Source organism: Populus euphratica, unplaced genomic scaffold, assembly GCF_000495115.2.
Source record: "Populus euphratica unplaced genomic scaffold, PopEup_1.0 scaffold93.1, whole genome shotgun sequence".
Taxonomy (NCBI): Eukaryota; Viridiplantae; Streptophyta; class Magnoliopsida; order Malpighiales; family Salicaceae; genus Populus; species Populus euphratica.
The window spans coordinates 1,006,037-1,018,410 of record NW_011499873.1 but is presented as its reverse complement, the minus strand read 5'-3'; the positions used below and the strand labels follow the sequence as shown (position 1 = coordinate 1,018,410).

General features: G+C 32.8%; 1 protein-coding gene across 1 annotated transcript; it reads right to left on the bottom strand.

The window, feature by feature from the left end:
* Positions 1-4,849: 4,849 nt before the first annotated feature.
* Positions 4,850-6,883, bottom strand: LOC105127804 (uncharacterized protein At4g08330, chloroplastic-like). The gene is made up of 2 exons (XM_011029228.1): positions 6,485-6,883; positions 4,850-5,573 (listed from the first exon to the last, which is right to left on the bottom strand). The coding sequence occupies exons 1-2, from the start codon at positions 6,580-6,582 to the stop codon at positions 5,177-5,179; spliced, it is 495 nt and encodes a 164-aa protein (XP_011027530.1). The 5' UTR covers positions 6,583-6,883; the 3' UTR covers positions 4,850-5,176.
* Positions 6,884-12,374: the final 5,491 nt, after the last annotated feature.

The following is a 12,374-nucleotide window of genomic DNA, read 5'->3' as shown; positions in this document are numbered from 1 at the left end:
AGAAGTTAGACTTTCATTTCTTTTTTTTTTCTAGTCCCATATTCAAGGTTAATCATATCTTGCATCTGAAAGAACAAAAGGAAGATAAGGTTATCGTGCTGGTAATTACGTTACGTACACGTAAAAAGCGGCGTCTCGGGTTTTTCCCCCCCTTGTATCAGAGAAACCTTTAACCTGGTTTTGTTCTTTTTTCAAGATTACATATACAATTTCAGTGTGAAACGAGAATTATTTAACGGTTGTGCGTCCTTTTTCTTCTTTGAGTTTGAACCATACGTCTGAACGATGAGATGAAACAACAATTGGCAACAAGGAAACCCTTCCAATTTTGCTTCTCTCGTGATGATTGAGATTGATTTAATCCATTTAATTTGATGTCTTGCCCCACTTAATTTCTGTGCTTGGAAATGATTTAAGCCGCCCTAGGAAATACAGTTTGATTTGTGCTATCAGATTTATTATACAACTGGGCAAGTTTCAACATAAACTGTTATCTCAGACGACATATTTCAATGAAAAACTCCAACTAGATTTTGTTATACATACTCCTTACAGATATTGCTCTACTGTTGTATTATAATCCGAACAATTAGATTTTGATTGAAAGAGCTTGAATCACTCGTGCAATAACACTCTCAGAAAACAAAGCAATCAACTAATAGTTTATGGTTTGAAGTAAAACAGCCAAAATCTAGGCCTGGCCATCCAAAGTGGTGGTCAAATGGGCTCTTCATCATGGTTGAAACCACCTCCGAGCGGTCCTTTTCCACTGTGGAACAAATGGTAAACACTAACTTATAGCGAACGTATATGTGACATGTTAATGGATTCAGCACCTCCTGTGTCTTGAATACATAGTAAATTCATCAATTCCCTGTTGATTTGAAATCCATTATTACAGATTAACCGGTGGGTAACTTGCTTTTTTTACACTGTAGGAAAAACTCATCCACCTGATCACAATCTTTTTTTCTCTCTCGTTACGTAATTTGTTGGAAAATTTGTATATTGGTTCCCTTATTAATTCTTTTTTATTTTTCTTTTTTTTTTAATTTGAGTTTCTGTGTGTTTGAAAATGGAACGATCAAGTATATTTATTTTGAGAGTACCGTTTTGCTTTCGGGTGTCCGTTGTCACGATACTCTGCACAAGGAAGAATTCTTAAAGTACACAGTATAGTTGCAACTTGACAGGATCCGGGTTATTTCGTGGATCAGATTTATTTTAACGTAATAAAACGATACCTAGTTAGTTGATGATAGTGTTTTTAAGAAAATAAAAACAAAATCAGGGTATGGATCATTGATTTGAATGTTTTTTAAATATTTTTAAAATGTTTCAACAATTTTATTTGATAATAAAATAAAATAATTATATAAGAACATAATAATTTTATAAAAAAATAAAAGAAATTTGAAGCTCAATTACTAAGAAAAAAATATTGAAAAATGAAGTGAAGAGAATAATTTAAAAAGAATAAAACAACCCAACTTCAATAAACATATTAAATTCATGAAATCCCGTGTATAAAAAATTAAATAAAATAATAAAGATTAACTTGTAAATAAAATAAATAATAAAAAGATAAAAATTAAATTAAATTAAATTAAATTTTTTAAAAAAAACACTTAGTTAACTCGTGTTAGCTTGATTAAGATTTTTGAAAGAGTCACTTAGTTAACTCATGTTAGCTTGATTAAGATTTTTGAAAGAGTTACTTTTATTAGTTCTTATTTTTGTTTTTATTAATGTTGTGTTTGGTCTATATTTTAGGGTAAAAGAAATAAATATAGAAAAGATAAAAAAAAATTTAGTTGAATAAATAAAATAACTTTGTTTCAAGGAAAATTTTTAAATGAATTTTTAAAATATAAAGTACATAAAGATAAATTTTTTCCCCAAGATACTAACCAAGCGTCACATAACTGAATTTACTAATTATTTTCTTTTGATAAAGGTTTATAATATGTCAAGGATGTTTTTATAATTAACTCTTATTTTTAATAGATGGTAGTTTTGCTTTGTGAAATAGTAAAAATATTGAACTTACAATCACAATTATGGTGCAGATTCGAGTTTTGAGAGCAAACATTTTTCTCATGATGATAGCTGGTTCGATAAATGGTATAGAAATGCTAATTACATATCTAAGCGACACTAAATTTCTAGGTAGCATCCAACAGAGGGAAAATGTAGCCAAAATTTTGATAAAACGAACAAATTTTGACACTAAAGGAGCTATGGAAATTCCAAGCATAAATGAAGAGACATATTTATTGCCGTTTCCCTGAGTGTACGTACACTCGCTGAGCAAACCTTGTTTGTTGAACTTAACCCCATTTCGATTCACCTGCAACGAGGAGCCTCTGCCCAAATTAACCAATATATATATATATATGCTGCTTACTGTAATTGTTTATCCACTTCCAGATACTGGTGCTCGAATGTGGCTGGCTGGGTATGTGGAAAATTTTCGGTGTCTAAGCGCATATACATTGGTGAATTGGTCTCAGAAAGTCAAAATATGTTAATCCGATGCATAGGTGCCAGCTTAAGGGAATTGTGTTTCACTAAATAAAGAGTACATACATGACATCTAAAATTGACGGTAATGCTAAGAACAAGAAGAAAAACCATTAATTTTTCTGTTTGGAGGGGAGAAAAGAGGGGAGCAAAGTCAATTTTGTTGTCCTGTGGCAGCCGAGCCTCTGAAGTCTGAACAGAGAAAACATCCATTATAAATCCTCTGAATTTTATGGTCCAGCGCCTCCTGGACAAAAAGATTGAAGCTCGCTAAGTTACGATGCTATGGCTGGGATTTGAGTTCCAGCCAATAACAATAACCTTGCTGGGTTCTTTCGGCTGCAAATCGACTCTAAATACACAAAATGAAAATTCAAGTTTCTATCTTGCAAGAGGAATAAAAGGAAGCAAAATCTTTGGTGGCATATCAATTTTGTTGATTGATCAGGAAGCGGTTTATACATCAGTGAAACTGGCATTTAAGTACTAATACTTTCTTTTGTTGTTCACGAACAAATTTAAGACTGGGTCGATGTACAGGGCATTTTCTTCTGCTGCTTTTATCAGGAGTGTTGGACATCAAACATAAGTGATTCCAGACCATGACGAGATTCCAGCAATAGCCAATTAAACTATAGCTAAATTTGGTTACACACTGGGAATACTCGACTTAAGTGCGCTTCGGTGCTCTTGATTTTCCTTTGAAAGAGTGAAAACCCCCTAAAAGGCACCTCAATAGAGAAGCTCGTTGTGAACAGAATGCTGTCTTCGTCGCACACTAGCCTGCGTATGACCATACTAATTTTGAAATTCTTACCTTCCAGGATACTTAATCTAGCGGAGCTCCAAAGCCATACAAATCTCCAAAAGAAATATAGCAATCATGGCATGCATGATCTCCTACTCGAGCAAATAGGGCCTTTTTTGTCGATTCTCCTTCGTAGAGATCCATTTGTTGATCGCTTATCAGAATATGGAATAGAAATTGGAATTTCTGATCGAGTGAGACTGTTGTTTACCTCCTAGCACTGAACCCTTACAGTTTATTTGTGTCTCCACATTATATTCTCTCTCCACAATTTCTAGTAACGTTTTCTACATTTCCTAACATCTTCAAAGGCACCTTTCGGTCTCCCTTTATGTAAAGATGTCCTGGAAAAGTCCATTTTCCACATGATGACAATCATGAAAATGGCTATGATTTACAGTTATATACGGTCAAGGCACAGAAAAAATTGAGATCGATGATTGCTCTACTGTGTGGCTCCAGGAGACCCGACCAATACGGCCGTGAATTCGGCATCTCCTTTTAGAATAGACATCATTGCTGCAAAAGTCTAGCTGCTGCATGCAAAGCTCTCTCTTCCTATGATTCCTTCATTGCCAAATCAAAGACGCCTTCAGCTCGTAAAGAACTTGAAAAGATCTTACTCTAATAGCAATATTACGCGGAAACTCAGTGGAGATTAAGAACTTGTTTTATTAGCAGAAAAGTTTTTTTTTTAAAAAATAAATTATTTTTTAATATTTGATAGTGTTATAAAAAATATATTTTAAAATACTTTTCAGTTTTCTTTGGCTATGTTATAAAAAAATAAATTAAAAATAACTTATTAATATTTTATTTTTTTTAATTTTATTAAAATAATAAAAACAAATTTTACAAATTAAAAAGTTTAATGAGAATAAAATTAAAAAAATCTAATTTTATAAATTAACTCAAATAAAATAAATAATAATTAAAACAATAGGCATTAAATCTAACAAAAAAAATTAAAAATGATAAAATTAAAATAATTATAATTATGATTTTATAAATTATTTTAAGTAAAATAAGTAACAATAAAAAAATAAAGATTAAATTTGATAAATAAAAAAATTAAATAAAAAAATTAATAAGAAAAAAATAAATAACTATCATAAAAATAAAACCAAAATCAATATAAAAATTAAATTAAATTAAATTTTAAATGATGAAAATGAAAAAAAAATTCAAACAAAGTATTTAGCAATTAAAAATTTAAAGACCAAATTTAACATAATTAGAAAATAATATAATATTTTTAAATTTTTCACTCAAAATAAAAAAAATATATACTTTTTAAAAAATTAAGCCAGATTTTTCCTTAATAGAAAAATATTTTTATTGATTAAAAAATATTTTCTATTAATTAACTCTTTTAATAATAAAAACATATAAAAGAATTGAAAAAACCACTTCCTAGAAGACAAAAGCCCTAAACTGCGAGAACTCTTTCTCTCATGTTATTCAGCATTTACAAGCCTCAACTTTGAAATAATATTAAAGACGACAAAGCCTCACGGAGAGAAGAATATATAAAATTGGAGCACAACGTTAATGTCCCTTCAAACTCATCCATTCGATATATCAGACTACTATTCTCCCGTCAAACCTGGATGGTTGATGGACTTTGGTCCCTTCAACATCCACACTGCTTTCTTTTAATGCTTCTCAACACTGCTCTGTACAAGTCACACTCTAATATATGACAGTAAACACACATACAGAGAACAAAATTAAAGGAATCGACCACGTATACATGAAAGTATCTCAGGGAAACTTCTGGTTTAGTTTTTGATGTGTAACCGATACCATTTGATTACACCTATGAAGAGGCTTGCTCCGGATACATCAGGTGTAAATTGGAGTGCTAAACTGGTCAACAGAAGAAGGCTGCAAGGCACGGATTTTAACATCATATTTTCGATGTTTGGAAACTTCACAGGCTGAGGAAGAGTCAGATCCGTCTGCTACAAGTGGATATGCTGAAGCTTTGTCATCATAAGCAAATCCAATATGATTACCACACTTGCGGCAAAGAAGTGCTGTTCTCCGGTGGAACAAGCCCCAGGAGTTTCTTGAAAAGAAGGGAATGCATTGAAATTCATCAACCTGGGTAAATCTGCTCTCATCGATGAAGAAGAATGAAATGATCCCTTTCTTTATGGATTTCCCATATTTAGAGCCAATAGATGAGGTGTTCCGATTGGAGGAGCTCAAGTTCAATTCATACCCGCAAATACCGCAGCTGCACCAAAGTTCATTTAATTTTCTACGCTTAAAAACACAAAGCCCATGCAGAAACAACCAAATCCACAACGATCCAATAAAGAATGTATGGGAAGCTCATAAAACAACAATTGATGGATAATGGGAAGCACATAAAACATCCATTGATGGATAAAATCTTACATGTTAATGTAACTAAATTGAAATATCACTTTTGCCTCTCTTGTCATTTTTCCATCAGTTCGTTTGCGATTCAAAACAAGGTGAATAGATGATCAAGATCTCATCTGACAATCTTATTAAAACCATTTCTGTAATGGCCTCGTTCACAATTACAGTCTAGTAAATAAAGGGTAAAACTAACAGCTGTTATTACGAATGATGGAATGTAGAAAAGAACTCCTTCTCGTAATAGAAAATTTAATTCACCTTTTCCTAAACCAGAGGTGTTCAAATAATTTTACTGGCCATGACAATTTTCCTGACACCCATTCCAGAATTATGTTTAAGTTCTGTACCAGTGCTAACTGCCCATAACATTGTTCAAAACTTAAAAAAGCGCAAGACTTTTAGTTCCCAAGCTTACAAATTGACTTGACATATCAATTAGTCTCTTGTTTTACATCCATTTAGAACAATTCTTCCAAGCTCATTAAGAAGCCAAGTTTCCTTTCACCAGGAAAAGAACCTATATATATACTGGACAAGCCAAGAAAATAAATCAGATGTCCTGCACATGCCTCAATTTGATCATGAATTGAATACGGTGAATTTCCAAAACAGAACAGAAAACAAAGGACAGTCAACCAATTTGAATCAATAAAAAGAAAAACCCAATAACAAAAAAAACTCGATCCTTCATCGAAAAAGAATAGAAAAGAAAAGAAAAGAAAAGAAAAGGGACCCAGTATTTAGTGGGACAGAAAGAACCTGTAGCTGACATGTCTTTGAGAAGCAGAGGAAGAAGAGAAGGAATGATGGGGATTCCCGTTGAGGTAAGCTTCCTTGCCAACCTTAGATTTTTCCATTTCTGCTTCTTGATCAACGGCTGTGATCGTGATTGGGACTTGAACAATGATACAATTGGTGAGTTAATGATGATCAAAGACAGTCTTGCGTGCAATTGGGTTTGTAAGGAAATCCTGCCTGATTCGGGTGACTTAAACTGACCAAGTTCAAGACAAGAGATAGCTTCTAGAGAGAGATGTGAAAGGGTTTTTGCGGAGAAGAAGAAGAAGAAGCTGGGCGAGGAATCAAAGCAATGAAAAGGTTATTGGATTGGTGTCTCCTAGGCTGTCCTTTTCTTTTTTTGGAGACGAGAACGGGAAAAAAAAAAAAGTTTAATTAAGTAATTTGATTGATTAATGCGAGTAATTAAGTGTCATTACGAGGTCCACATACTATTATTAAAGGTGTTTAAATTGCATTATTGTTTCAACAAAAATAAAATTGTAAATTGCATTATTATTCTACGTGTATATATTTGAGTTGTTAACTAGAGGTAATTAATAATTATTATAATGGAGGGTGGTTGTTTGTTTGTTCGTCGAGCATATGACTTTTAGGAAAGTATTTGATGATTATGATTTATGATTGCCAATTTGTTGGATAATCCAATTTTAATTTAATTAATTTATGTCTAATCTATTTTCGCGCTAACAATCATGAGCACTATGTCTTGGTGATTTCTCAAAGATGATTAGTGAGTGTTTAGTGAACTTTTGTTTGTTTTATGTGTTTTTAAATTATTCTTTATTTAAAAATTATTAAATTAATATTTTTAAAATATATTTTTATAATTTCAACGTATTAGTATTATTTTTATTTGAAAAAAAACTTTAAAAATATAATATACTATAATACACAAACTATGAAAGTGTCAATCATATAAATTTAAATATAAACTATTAACAAGTTGATGATGTAAGGAGTTAACTACTATTAGTATATGAAAGTTCAGAAAATTTATTTATATGTAAAGCAACCACCACTGTAATGTAATGGCAAAAATTACTATATTTATTTGGTTTTTTATGTTATTTTTATTAAGAGTATGTTAGCATTGCAGTGTGATTGTATTTTTTTAAAAATATATATTTTTTAATTATTTATTTATATTTTTTAATTGTTTTGACCAATTAAAAATAAATTTTAAGAAAAAAATATTATTTAAAATATTTTTAAATAAAAATTACTTCAAAAAAATAATTACTCCTAATAAACACTACATGAAATTCTGTTATGGTTGAACTTGTTATTTACTAGATCCACTTGTCATCCTCTATTAAATTCTGCATAATTTAGTGAAGTTATATGCAGTATAAAATTTAACGTCTATTTCGAGAACTGTCGAGTAAAAATTTGGAAAATTTTGAAGCTATTTTAGGAACAAAAGAAAAAAGAAAAGAAAAAAGGAATACGAAGGCAGTTTTCTTGGAATATTCCAAAATCATTGCAGAATTAGCTCCATCTAAAAATAAATAAATTATTTTTATTTGCGTCGGAGCAGAAGCTAGAACTAAAACAAAGAAAGAAAGTGATTTTAAATTTTCTAAAGAAGTCAGCAACCTATCCGGAATACCAAAATTTCATTGTACGGCGGCAGACGTTGTCCAAATCATGTCGACATAGTGAGCATGTTTGGACATAGAAACCAAAGCCGTTTACTTTTTAAAGTAATCGTCCGTAATATATTATGGTGCAGTGTAATTAAAAATACTTTTAGACTTATCATGATTTTAAAAATTACTGGGTTTTTATTATTTAAACTTTTAAAATTTTAAATTATAGTAAAAACTTGATTTTCTTAAAAAAATATATAATCTATAACTTTTTTCAAATCTATTTTTGTAAATAAAAATCTCTGGAATACCGAAAACTGTTGAAGCATGCATTAAGTTTTAATGTTTTCAGTTAATAATTCCCTGATGTTAGGGTAATCTGTTAGTGCATAATAATATTTGAATTGGTTTAGATTTCTCACCATATTTTTAGGAAGTAATAATGTAAAGTTTGTTTTTCTATTTTTATTCTGTAAAGGCTTATATATATAGCCATTAGTGACTAAATAAAGGTATGCTTCATTCTTTTAAACACTGAGAGTTATTCATTATCAGTAGCTGAGAGTTAACAAGTGGTATCAGAGCCTCCATCACAGGAGCCTGATTGAGTGTTCTAAAAAACTACAGTTTCTTAAGGAAGAAGCAAGAGTGAGTGAGTGATCAAACAAAAGAGAGAGTGGAGACTTATGGCAGGAGAAAATAACAATTTTGTTCAACCCGCAATTCCACGGTTTGATGGTTATTATGATCATTGGGCTATGCTCATGGAGAATTTTCTCAGGTCAAAAGAGTATTGGGATTTGATAGAAAATGAGATACCTGTAGCAACAGAAGAATCAACAGAAGCACAACGGAAGCTCATTGCAGATTTGAAACTAAAGGATTTAAAAGTCAAGAACTATCTATTCCAAGCTATAGATAGACATATTATTGAGACCATTCTCAATAAGGAGACTGCAAAGACTATTTGGGATTCGATGAGATTAAAGTATCAAGGCTCTACAAAGGTGAAACGTGCTCAGTTACAGGCTTTGAGAAGGGAATTTGAGATTCTTGGCATGAAGGAGGGTGAGAAGGTCAATGAATATTTTTCTAGAACACTGATCATTGCAAATAAGATGAAAACACATGGAGAAAAAATAGAGCAGAGTGTGATCATTGAAAAAATCTTAAGATCAATGACTCTTAAATTCAATTATGTTGTGTGTTCGATTGAAGAGTCTAATGAGTTGTCTACTATGACCATAGATGAACTTCATAGCAGTCTGTTGGTTCACGAACAGAGAATGCATGGACAGAAGGAGGAAGAACATGTTTTGAATATCATTAATTCAGAAAATGATAGAGGAAGAGGTGAATACAAGTTTGAAGGAAGAGGAAGAGCTCGTGGGAATTTTAGAGGAAGAGGTCGAAGCAGGGGTAGGCAACCTTTCAATAAAGCTCTTGTGGAATGTTTCAGCTGTCATAGGCTTGGTCACTATCAATATGAGTGTCCTCGTTTGAAAACTGCTGCAAACTATGCTGAGTTAGATGAAGATGAGGAGATGCTGTTAATGTCATACATCAAGATGAATAATTCAACAGCACAAGAGAATGTATGGTATTTAGACTCCGGGTGCAGTAACCACATGTGTGGTATTAAAAGTTTTTTCTCAGACCTTGATGAAAAGTTCAGACAGTCTGTAAAACTTGGAGATAATTCAAAGATGATGGTGATGGGGAAAGGAAATATCAGACTTCAAATGGGTGGCATAACTCAAGTAATCACTGAAGTTTACTTTGCACCTGAATTAAAAAATAATCTTCTGAGTGTTGGCCAGCTACAAGAAAAAGGTCTTACAATTCTTATTCAAAAAGGGATGTGTAATATTTATCATCCAAGGAGGGGATTAATTATGCAGTCTAGAATGTCAACAAATAGAATGTTTGTTGTGTTGGCTTCAGTAATGCCTCAAGTTACAACATGTTTTCAAACTATGACTGAAAATAACTCACATCTGTGGCACTGTCGATTTGGACATCTTAGCTTCAAGGGTTTGAGAACTCTTATCTATAAGAAAATGGTGAGAGGACTTCCAAATCTCCAAGCTTCATCAAAGGTGTGTTCAGACTGCATGGTGGGAAAGCAACATCGTGAGGTCATTCCCAAGATGAGCCTATGGAGAGCTTCACAACGTCTTCAACTAATTTATGCTGATATCTGCGGACCTATCAAGCCTGAATCACATAGTCATAAAAGGTACTTAATCAATTTTATTGATGACTACAGTAGGAAGACTTGGGTTTATTTCTTATCAGATAAATCTGAGGCATTTAATGTATTTAAGAAATTCAAAGCACTTGTTGAAAAAGAAAGTGGTAATTCTATTTGTTGCCTACGTACTGATAGAGGTGGAGAATTCACCTCCTTGGAGTTTAATCAATTTTGCAGCACACATGGAATAACTAGACAACTTACTGCCTCTTACACACCCCAACAAAACGGGGTGGCTGAGAGAAAGAATCGTACTGTCATGAATATGGTACGCAGCATGCTGTCAGGAAAACAGATTCCTGAGGAGTTTTGGTCTGAGGCTGTCAACTGGGCAATACATATATTAAATCGAAGTCCAACTTCAGCTGTAAAGGAGGTAACACCTGAAGAGGCCTAGAGTGGTAACAAACCTTCTGTGCATTATTTTAGAGTATTTGGATGCATTGCTCATGTCCATATTCTAGACAAACGAAGATCAAAGTTGGATGATAAAAGTGAGGAATGTATCCTGTTAGGTGTAAGTGAGGAGTCCAAAGCATATAGGCTATACAATCCAGTTTCAAAGAAGGTGATGATTAGTAGAGATGTGGTATTTGTCGAAAATGAGAAATGGGATTGGAAAAGAAGTAATGAAGAGATAAAAGTTGATGTATTAGAGTGGGGTGATGAAGAAGAAATCAGGACTCAAGAATCTGAAGAAGGTGGGAATGCTAATATTGAAGAAGTAGATGGTGTGAATGCTGAGATTGAAGAAGTAGACAGAGGAGATTTTAATTCTCCATCTGGAGACTTAAATGCAAATGCAGAAGGTTCTTTAAATCCAGCTCAAGGGAGGAACAGAAGAGAGCCTTTTTGGATGCAAGATTATGTGTCAGGTGAAGGATTATTAGAAGAAGATGAGATTGAAAATTTTGTTATGTTCACTGCTTCAGAAGATCCTGTGTGCTTTGAAGATGCTTTCAAAAGTCTGAAGTGGAGAGAAGCAATGAAATTAGAGATCAAAGCCATCGAAGAGAATGAGACCTGAGAGTTAACAACATTACCAGAAGGAGCAAAGAAAATAGGAATGGAATGGGTGTATAAGACCAAGCTTAATGAGAAGGGTGAGGTTGACAAGTTTAAGGCTCGTCTCGTGGCAAAGGGTTACTCACAACAGCATGGTATTGATTACAATGAGGTGTTTGCTCCGGTGGCCAGATGGGATACTATCAGAATGGTTCTTGCTCTTGCAGCACAAAAGAGCTGGTGTGTGTATCAATTGGACGTGAAAAGTGCATTCTTGCATGGAGAATTAAATGAAGATGTATTTGTTGATCAACCACAAGGGTTCACGAAGAGGGGAGAAGAACATAAGGTTTACAAACTTAGAAGAGCTTTGTATGGACTCAAGCAAGCTCCCCGAGCTTGGTACAGCAGAATTGAAGGGTATTTCATTAAAGAGGGTTTTGAGAAATGCTATTGTGAACACACACTGTTTGTGAAAACTGAAGATGGAGGTAAGATTCTCATTGTAAGCCTTTATGTAGATGATTTGATTTTTACTGGAAACAATGAGGACATGTTTGAAAGATTTAAGGAGTCAATGAAAAAGGAATTTGTCATGTCTGTTCTTAGTAAAATGAAGTATTTCCTTGGTGTAGAAGTCATACAGGATCATCATGGAATATTTATCAATCAAAAGAAATATGCTAATGAAGTGCTAGAGAGGTTTGGGATGCTGAATAGCAACTCAGTAAAGAATCCAATCGTTCCAGGTTCCAGATTGTCAAAGAATGAGGAAGGAACTGTTGTAGATACAACATTGTTCAAACAAATGATTGGCAGTCTCATGTATCTAACTGCTACCAGGTGATTAGTACTTAAAAGTGCATTTTTATCATGGTTTTATATCATCATTTTGCACTTGAAGTATCAATAACTCCTTAACTAAAATATGTTTTATAATAATATATCTAATAATATAAGATACCTTTAATTTGTGGTAAATGTCTATTTTTAATACAGG